General features: G+C 39.3%; 1 protein-coding gene across 1 annotated transcript; it reads right to left on the bottom strand.

Moving 5' to 3' along the window:
- Window positions 1-6087: 6087 nt before the first annotated feature.
- Window positions 6088-7452, bottom strand: LOC138869338 (uncharacterized). The gene is made up of 2 exons (XM_070146950.1): window positions 7347-7452; window positions 6088-6815 (listed from the first exon to the last, which is right to left on the bottom strand). Exons 1-2 carry the CDS (start codon window positions 7450-7452, stop codon window positions 6088-6090), a joined length of 834 nt encoding a protein of 277 aa, XP_070003051.1.
- Between the last annotated feature and the right edge of the window lie 3144 nt (window positions 7453-10596).

Below are 10596 nucleotides of genomic sequence, written 5' to 3'. Positions count from 1 at the left end.
TACACCCTCCTGTCTTCGGGGGTGAGCGACATGAGGATCCCTAGGACTTCATTGATCGGTGAAGGGACAGACTGCACAACATGAGGATATTAAAGTCCCGCGGGGTGGATTTCACTACTTTCCAGCTTGAGGGAAGGGATAGTAGATGGTGGCAGTCACATCTTCTCGGCAGACCAGCAGGTTCTCCTCCCATGACTTGGGATCAGCTTACACGCCTTTTCTTAGATAGTTATATTCCACCCTCCTAGAGGGAAGAGTTGCGGTTTCAATTTGAGCAGCTCCAGCAAGGTCAGATGTCAGTGACCGATTATGAGGCGAGATTCTCTGAGTTGTCTTGCCATGCACTTATTTATGATACTTCCTATTGAGACGGAGAGAGTGCAGAGGTTTGTTGCGGGGTTGCACTCCAGTATTCAGGCCACTATGACCCAAGAGATTTAGATAGGGACTTCTTACCAGCTGGCTGTGGAGATAGCTCGGAGGATTAAGGGTTATCACTACAAGAAAAACGCTTTTAGTGGACTTTGTTTAGTGGTAATAAACTATTTGCTGGTAATTTATTCCTTGAACTCAAATATTAACAATGATTAGATATTAGCCGAGAATTAGGACCTTTCAGTGGCAATTGAAGAGAATGGCTTCTATAAAAGTTAGTACTAATTATTGAAAGCAATTTTTTTTAATTATATCTTCCTACAACTTTTTTATTTGTTCCATCCCTCTCCTTATTCCCTCATTGTAAACCTAGAACAGACATCCGAATTGGACTATTTTTCAATTTGAGATACATCTAACCATCTGTGGAGGCACCATCATGATCGGAGACCATCACCAAGTAATCTGACTTATCTCTTTGTTTATCTATCTTTCTCTATCTCTTCTCCTTATGTTTCGATTTTCTTGGTTGTTGATGCTCTCTTTCTCTTTCAACCTTGCCTCTCGTCAGTTTTCGCCATCACCAACATCATTCTTGAGCCCTCGGTTTAGTTTTATTTCTGTTCTTTTTTGCCTATTTTATCTTTTTCGATAATTTTCTTATTTTTGTAAATATTTTGTGCTTATTGTTGTTTGCTTTATATTATGTTCAATTTCTTTGGTAATTCTCATAGTACAAGTATCAATCTAGTGTGTATATAATTGTATGTTATGTAATTGAGATGAATTATTTAGCATTGTCACAGTGCTTTTGATTATTTTAGTGGAGAATACTATGCTATATATTCAAAAGAAAGATACTATGTATTATATTTCTAATGAAAATTTTGCCTTTTTGTTCCCTTCTACAATGTACTTAATGTCGTTCTTTTGTAGATTTGGTAATAATATTGAGTAACTCAAAAACCTTCAAAATGGAAGATAAGAAATATGTATAATAAGTTAGAGACTACTGGTTTTTGCCCATTTGATAGGTATAGCTTTATGGTTTTGTTTATTTCTGGTTTATGGAGTTACGATTTCAATGTTTACAGTGAAAATGCCCGACTGATGATTTATGGTTGATTTTTGGCTTGCTAGAATATTCTTTTATATTCATTTTGATAGATCACTTTGCAAGTATTTGTTGACATATTGTGGAAACATGTGGCGATTTCTTCAAATTCGTGTAATCTAATTTGGTCTTTCTAGTTAGTTCAGATTATTGTAGAAACTAGTCTTGGGGCGTGTACCCTATTTCAATAAGTATAAAATTTTAAAATAACTATGTATATTTGACGTGCAATTATTTAATATCATTCCAAAATTATTTCTAAAATTTGATGTTGAGATAAAGAGTATAATAATTACAGATATTGAATTAATTTATTCTAATTATAATATTTATTAGAATGTTACTTATATTTTGGTACATAAACTTTCTGGAGGGAGCATTTGACTAAAGAGTAATGGACATGTTATTATATGCCCGGATAATCAAATAAAATATTTCACAAAACTTACCTCAATTTTTATTTTTTATTTTACTAATATAATTAAATTATATAAAAAATTGGTCGTAACTCTATAACCGATTATAAATCTATAATCTATCTATATTATTATAAACGTACTAAGCCCATGCGTGAAATATTGATCAATTATTTTACTTTTAAAAAAATAGATTTTACAATAAAATTATTATTTAATTATTTTTTAATATTTAGGACTTAAAAATTAAATAAAATTTTCCTTATTAAATATATTTCCTAAATCCGAACAATGTAGGAATCCTAATATTTAGAACTTTAAAATCAATAAAATTTTACCTAATATAAATTTCTTATCTTATTTGAACTATGTAATGTAACTATAATATCTTTCATGTTAAATATAAAAATACATATCTTGTTTCTTCCTTTTGAAAATCTGGAATTTTTTTATATATATACTAAGAGTTTCGTGAAAAATAATTTTGCTAATATAATATATTTTAAAATTCGAAAACAATTTAATTGGATTCCTATGCTAATTAGTTCATTCAAACACTTTATTATTTGTTTTCAATGTTGAAGAAAATAAATTTTTTATTCAATTTCTTACTATTAGCTCATCTTTTGTTTTAGTATGTTTTAAATTTTTTTTTTTTGGAAGAAATATTATACCTAATGTCTAGGACTTCTTTTCCGTTAATGTCGAGGATTCTTTCTATGAGATCCTAAGAAAGCACATCAGATTTTGCTCTAACCCAAAATGTCCATCATTTATAATTTGATTACAATTATGAAAAAATCCTTTAATCTATATCCTGTTGGAATTAACATAAGTAATAGAAAATTTTTTCAATAGTATCGTTATACATATAGATACAAAACTGACTAAAAACCAATTTAGCACCTACATATACTAATAAAGTAGTACTGAAAACCTCCAAATCCTAAAACTGAACGTAACTTTCCAACAGATACTCCTACGTATAAAGTGAGTAGAAAGTGAACGAAACTTTATTAGTGTAAATTGAAAGTGCCTGAAATTTTAGAGTTGAAAGGAATTGAAAAAATAAATATTACAAATAGAAAGAGAATAATAAAATGACTATCCCTAAAAAGTATGAATTAATTAAATAACTATTCCTAAATAGTAGAAAATTAATTAAATGACTATTCCTAAATAGTAGGAAAATAACCAAAAAGTCTATATTTTATCAGGGTAAACTCTATTTTTAAGGGTAAAAAAGGCAAAAGATATTTCGCTAAAGACCTTTGTGCTTTTAATATAGTATAGACTAATATGGGTAGGAAATCAACCTATATATGCCAGGTATGAATCATCTAAAGATTCATTTTTTTTTTTCCTTTGGCATATTTTTATTTCACTAGGTTAGTTTTATACATCCCTAACATATGCCATATTATATGCAGTTAACTAAGTATCTATATTTTGTCACTACGCATTCTGATATATTTTTTATTCATTCAATTATAAATTATTTTTTTATCTGTGTTGTCACAATCCAATTCCAAATTAGATCATGATGGCGCCCAGCACAGTTACTAAGCAAGCAACAGTGAACAATTTAGTGATTCCAATTTTTAATAAGTTCTTCATACAGTTTACTTTCTTTAAATTTTTAAAAAAAGTTAATGGATAGTGGATTTTAAAGTGATGATAACGAAAGCAGCTAAATGAAATTATAATTGTAGGGATACAATCTAAAAATCATGAGTCTATTAGTGTGTGCCAAGACCCGGTGTCACAAATATATGCGCTACTAGTAGAATATACAAGAGAATCCTAAACTACTGTTTGAAAAAGTATAGATAGAACAAATAAACAAAAGAGAGACTCTGGCATGCTGCTGAACGGCTCGGAAGGGGGCAGCTTACCGTGAAATCTCGAACCAGGATCAAGTATGTGCGCCAGACGCGTATCCAGATGCACCTGCCTTAGATCTTGCACAATTAAGTGCATAAGTGTAGCATGAGTACATAAAACAATATGTACCCAGTAAGTATCTAGTCTAACCTCGAAGAAGTAATGACTAGGGGTCGACTTGACACTTACTAGGGCTAATAATAATAAGCCAATTTATAGTTAATCATGTATTACATAAATATACCAGAACTCATTAACCAAAGATGATATTTATCAGTCTTTCAAAATTATTAAATTTCAAATTTATCTTTCATCTAACATGGAAGCAGTATCAGTTATGAAGAATCCCAAGAGTTATCATGCGCAAATAATGTCGAGGTCGTACGGGCGAACCAACATAGTAATATTTGAAATGTGAATTGCCGAGGGTCGAACGATGCGAACCACACATGCATCTTTTTAATCTGTCGAGGCGCTCGGCTTGTTCCACAAATAAAAAACACTTTAAGAAACACAAGTTTTTCAACAACAGTCAAGTGTTCTATTCACAACCTCAAATAAGTGAAACTTATCCCCTTGATATTCTTTTACAATTTTTGAAATTTGATTTAAGCAATCCAATTGACAAGTAAAGTGCAATCATTTCAAGTACAACATGATATGGGTCCTAGACTATCCGGACTTTAGCATAAATAGTAGCTATGCACGGAATCTCGTTATTTCGTACGTACATAGCCCCCCACAAATAGACACACATACTAGTTAATTCGCATATGGGGAAATTTCCCTCTTACAAGGTTAGAGAGGAGACTTACTTCGTCTCAAGACCTACTTCCGGTCCAAGATTATGCTCAAACCCTCGAATCGGCTCCGAACAATCCAAAACTATTCAAATAGTGCATAAACTAATCAATATATGTCCAAATGTTCATTTTCTAACTATTTAGGTGATTACCCAATCGTAAATGTAAGGTTCCTAAAATTTACCTCCGGACCCACGTGCCCGGATTCTGGAAATATTTGAAGAAAATTGTTACCCTTTACCTCATGAACCTAGATATATGATTTTTACCAAATTCCATAACAAATTTCGTGGTTAAATCTCATTTTTATCAAAAACCTAAGTTTTCCATCTAACCCATAAATTCCACAAATTTACATATTAAAATCTACCCATAATCTATATATTAAACTCACATTAGGTAGAAATTACTTATCCTCAATAGCTAGGTTGAAATCTCCCTTTTTGAAGCTCTAAAATCGCCCAAGTGTATGAAGAATGGGAGAAAAATGCATAAGTCCCCTATTAAAGAACCTCACTACCTCTAGTGATTGCGCGCCTGCGGTGCCTTAGCCGCATCTGCGGTCCCGCACCTGCAAAAAATTCATCGCAGGTGCGCATTTCCCCTACCTGGAGAAGCTCCGCATCTGCAGGCTCAAGGGACCGCATCTGCGCACCATCCTGCATCTGCGACCACTGACCTCGCTCCTGCGGTCACGCAGGTGCGCCAAAACTTCTGCACCTGCGGTGCCTGGGCTGCCCTCACTCACTCGCTTCTGCGGCTCGTGGCTCGCACCTACGAGCTTGCACTTGCGGCAGGCCAAGCGCAGGTGCGATTATAACAGAAACCTGATGCTTCAGCTGTTGCTCCAAATTCCCAACTTGGTCCGAGCCTCGTCTGATTGACACTCGGGGCCCCGCCCAAATACACCGACAAGTTTAAAATCATAAAACGGAATCGCTCGAACTCTCGGAACGCCCGAAACAACACTAAAACTAAGAATCACACCTCAAAACCAATTGAATCAAACTTATGAACTTCAAGTTCTTCAATTTACGTCAAATGCGTCGAAACGTACTTATACTACTCGAAATCACACCAAATTTTACGTGCAAGTCTTAAATGGCATTATGGAACTATTCCCAATCTCGAAATTTCGTTTGGACCTCGATATCACCAAAACCCGCTCCAAGCCAAATTTAAAGAACTTCTAAAATCATCGAAGAACCAACTTTCACTATTAGGCGCTAAAATGCTCTTGGGTCATCCAAAATTCGATCTGAACATACGCCCAAGTCTGAAATAATCATACAAACCTATTGGAACCGTCAAATCTTGATTTCGAGGTCGTTTACTAAAAATATTGACCGAAGTCAAACTTAGCCTTTTAATCCAACTTAAGGAACCAAGTGTTTCGATTTCAGCCCGAACCCTTCCAAATCCCAAACCAACCATCCCCGCAAGTCATAAATCAGTAAAAGCATGTACAGAAAGTCTTATTTAGGGGAACGGGGTTCTAGAAAGCAAAACGACAGGTAGGGTAGTTACATTCTCCATCTCTTAAACAAACATTCGTCCTCAACGGGTTTAGATTAATACCTGGAGTGCTCAATAAGTGTGGATATATGCTCCGCATGTCCTCCTCGGACTCCCAGGTTGCCTTCTCGACTGGTTGGCCCCTCCACTGAACCTTTACCGTGGAAATCCTCTTGGATCTCAACTGGCGATCTTGTCTAGCAACAATGGCAATTGGCTCCTCTTCATAACCCAGGCGCTCATCTAACTGGATAGTGTTGAAGTCTAACACATGTGAAAAGTCGGTGTGATACCTCCGGAGCATAGACACGTGAAAAACCGGATGAACTCCTAATAGGTTGGGAGGTAAAGCAAGATCATAAGCAACCTCCCCAACTCGCCTCAACACCTCAAATGGGCCTATAAACCTTGGGCTAAACTTGCCTTTCTTTCCGAATCTTATAATCCCCTTCATCGGTGAGACCTTTAACAGAACATTATCGCCCACCATAAATGATAATTCACGCACCTTCTGATCCGTGTAACTCTTTTGTCTAGACTGTGCTGTGCGAAGGTGCTCCTGAATCAACTTCACCTTTTTCAAGGCGTCCTTCACTAAATAAGTACCATATAACTTAGCCTCGCCAGGATCAAACCCACCCGATGGGAGAACGACACCGTCGACCATATAAAGCCTCAAATGGAGCCATCTCGATGCTGGACTGATAACTGTTGTTGTAAGCAAACTGGGGCAAAGACTAGAACTGATCCCACTGTCCCCCAAAGCCAATCACACATACTCTGAGCATGTCCTTCAAGATTTGAGTTGTCCGTTCTGACTGCCCATCGGTTTGTGGATAAAATGCAGTGATGAGCTCTACACTAGTTCCCAACTCACTCTGTATAGCTCTCCAGAAATACAAAATGAACTAAAGGCCTCTATCTGATATGATGGAAACAAGCACACTTTACAACCGAACTACCTCCCGAATATATATCTGGGCCAACCTCTCTAAAGTATAAGTAGTTTAAACTCAAATGAAGTGTGCCGACTTGGTCAACCTGTCAACAATGACCCAAACTGCATCGAACTTCCGAAAGGTCCGCGGCAACCCAACTACGAAGTCCATAGTAATGCGCTCCCATTTCCACTCTGGTATAGTCATCTGCTGGAGTAGGCCACCTAGACTCTGGTGCTCATACTTAACCTGCTGGCAATTTAGGCACCTTGTCTCAGGTCACGATACATCTTCGTAGTACCTGGATGAATGGAATATTGAGAACTGTGTGCCTCATCTAAAATCCTCTCCTTCAAGCCATCGACATTAGGAACACATAGACGACCCTTGGAGTCGTAGAATGCCATCCTTGCTAGTAGAAACCTCCTTGGAACCACCCTATAGTACCGTCTCTATAAGAACTGCCAAGTATGGATCATCAAAATGTTGAGCCTTGATCTGCTCCAATAGTGAAGACTGGGCAACAACGTATGCAAGAACTCGGTTGGGCTCTGAAATGTCCAACCTCACAAGTTTGTTAGCAAAGGATTGGATGTCCAAGGCTAGTGGCCTCTCCTCTGCTGGAATGAATGTCAAGATACCCACACTCTTTGCCTTCCAGCTCAAGGCATCTACGACCACGTTCTCCTTGCTCGGATGATAAATAATAGTGATGTCATAATCCTTCAATAACTCAAGCCATCTGCGCTGCCTCAAATTGAGATCCCTTTGCTTGAACAAGTGCTGCAAACTGCGGTGATCAATGTAAACCTCATAAGGCACCCCATATAGATAATGCCTCTGGATCTTAAGAGCATGAGCAATCGCGACCAACTCTAGATCATGCATAGGGTAATTCTTCTCATGAATCATCAGCTAACGTAAAACATATACAACAACTCGTCCCTCCTGCATCAATACACAACCCAAGCCAATGCATGAAGCATCGTAATACACTGTATACATCCTCGAACTGGGAGGCAACACTAGAACCGATGTCGTAGTCAAATCTGTCTTGATCTTTTGAAAGCTCGCCTCATAATCATCAGACCAACGGAATGGAGCACCCTTCTGGGTTAATCTAGTCAAAGGTGCTGCAATGGATGAGAAGCCCTCCATAAACCGACGATAATAACCTGTTAATCCTATGAAACTCCTGATCTCAATCGCCGAAGTGGGATGAGGCCAACTCTGAACTGCCTCAATCTTCTTGGAATCCACCTTAATACCCTCGCCTGATACCACATGCCCCAAGAATGCCACAGAATCTAACCAAAACTCGCACTTGGAGAACTTAGCATATAGCTTCTGGTCCCGCAAGGTCTGAAACACCACTCTCAAATGCTGCTCGTGTTCCTCCATACTACGCGAGTACATCAAAATGTCATCAATGAAGACAATGATGAACGAATCAATAAGGCATAAACACTCTATTCATAAAGTCTATAAACGTCACTAGAGCATTAGTCAAGCCGAAAGACATCACTAGAAACTCATAATGACCATATCTAGTATGGAAAGCAGTCTTCGGGACATCCGAGTCTCGAATCTTCAACTGATGGTACCCTGACCTCAAGTCAATCTTAGAGAACACCCTAGCACCCTGCAACTGGTCAAACAAGTCATCAATATAAGGCAATGGGTACTTGTTCTTGATGGTGACCTTATTCAACTGGCGGTAATCAATGCACATCCGTATAGTCCCATCTTTCTTCTTCACAAATAACACCGGTACACCCCAAAAGGACACAATTGACCTGACGAACCCCTTTGCTAGCAACTCCTCAAGATGTTCCTTTAACTCCTTCAATTCCTTCGGATCCATACAGTATGGTGGGACATATATAGGTTGGGTACTTGTAGCCAAGTCAATACAGAAATCAATGTCACAATCTAGTGGCATGCCTAGAAGGTCAGAAGGAAACACATCGGTGAACTCCCGGACTACTGGCACTGAATCAATCTCCCGAGTCCCTGCGGTAGTATCCCGAACATAGGCTAGATAAGCCAAACAACCCTTCTAGACCACATGTCTAGCCTTCAGAAAAGAGATAACCCGACTGGATGTATTGACAGATGAACTCTTCCACTCCAATCTTGGCAACTCTGGCATCGCTAAAGTAACAGTCTTGGCATGGCAATCAATGGCATGATATGGGGATAGCCAGTCCATGCACATGATGACCTCAAAGTCGATCATATCAAGCAACAAAAGGTCCGCTCTAGTTTCGTAACCACAAAATGTAACCACACAGGACCGATAGATCCGATCCACCATGATAGAATCTCCCACAGGAGTGGACACATAACCGGAGTACCCAATGACTCATGAGGAATATCCAGGAAATGAGCAAACAGAGATGACACATATGAATAGGTAAACCCTGGATCAAATATTATCGAAGCATCCCTACCCCAGACATAAATAATACATGTGACCACAACATCTGGTCTGGCCGGAAAGGCATAGAACATTGCAGGAACGCCGGTTGGCTAGCCTCCGCCTGAATGAATAGAAGCTGGTTGAACTCCTCCTGCCTGGCCTCCACTTCTAGGACTGACCCTGCCCACCTGTCCTCCGCCTTTGGGTGGCCGGACAGTTGGTGTTATAATCATGGGCTGCTGGCCCTGCTGCACTGCCTTGCCCCGAAGCCTGGGGCAGAATCTCCTCACATGACTGAGATCTCCACACTTAAAGCAACCTTCGGGTACAGTGGTCTACTGCCCTGAAGTCTAACCCTGATGGCCTGAATAACCATTAGAAGAACCCTGAATAGCTGGCGGCGGTACGAACTCTATAGCATGGCACTAAAGTAGGCATTGGAAGAACCCTGATGACTTGAGTACCCACTAGAAGAACACTGAATGACTGGTGGGAGGTAAGAACTTTCTGGCATGGCATTCAAATAGGGTCACGCCGGAGCACCCCGAGGAGGTGGTGGTACTGGATATGTAGGCCTGCTAGGCTGACCCCTCCCGAACTGACCTCTGCCCCTAGCCGGGGCACCTCTAAACTCTCCAGAAAAATGGGACCTCTTGTCCCGCTGCATCTGCTCTCTACCCCTCTGATGGTAGCCCTCAATCCTCTGAGCTATCTCCACTACTAATTGATAAGAAGTACCCATCTCAACCTCCTAGGCCATAGTAGCCTGAATACCTGAGTGCAACCCCGCAACAAACCTCCGCACTCGCTCCGCCTCGGTAAGAAGTATCATCAGTACATGGCGGGACAACTCAGAAAATCTCACCTCATAATCGGTCACAAACAACTGACCATGCTGAAGCTGCTCAAACTAAAACTGCAACTCTTCCCTGTGAGAGGGTGGAATATACTTGTCCAAGAAAAGCTGTGTAAATTGGTCCCAAGTCATGGGAGGAGAACCCGTTGGTCTTCCAAGAAGATAGGACTACCACCATCTACGGGCTCTGCCCTCCAGTTGGAAAGTAGTGCAATCCACCCCATAGGAATCCAATATCCTTATGTTGTGGAGTCTGTCGTTGCATCGATCAAT

The sequence above is a fragment of the Nicotiana sylvestris genome, chromosome 5 (assembly GCF_000393655.2).
Source record: "Nicotiana sylvestris chromosome 5, ASM39365v2, whole genome shotgun sequence".
NCBI lineage: Eukaryota > Viridiplantae > Streptophyta > Magnoliopsida > Solanales > Solanaceae > Nicotiana > Nicotiana sylvestris.
The sequence above is the reverse complement of the archived record's forward strand: the minus strand, read 5'-3'. Positions and strand labels throughout refer to the sequence as shown.

Bases quoted from the DNA above. Each gene is read 5' to 3' on its own strand.
- LOC138869338 (XM_070146950.1), bottom strand. From the start codon at position 7,452: ATGGCATTCTACGACTCCAAGGGTCGTCTATGTGTTCCTAATGTCGAT. The intron at 6,816-7,346 runs GTACTACGAAGA...TTACAACAACAG, and splicing joins TCAATATTCCATTCATCCAG to TTATCAGTCCAGCATCGAGA.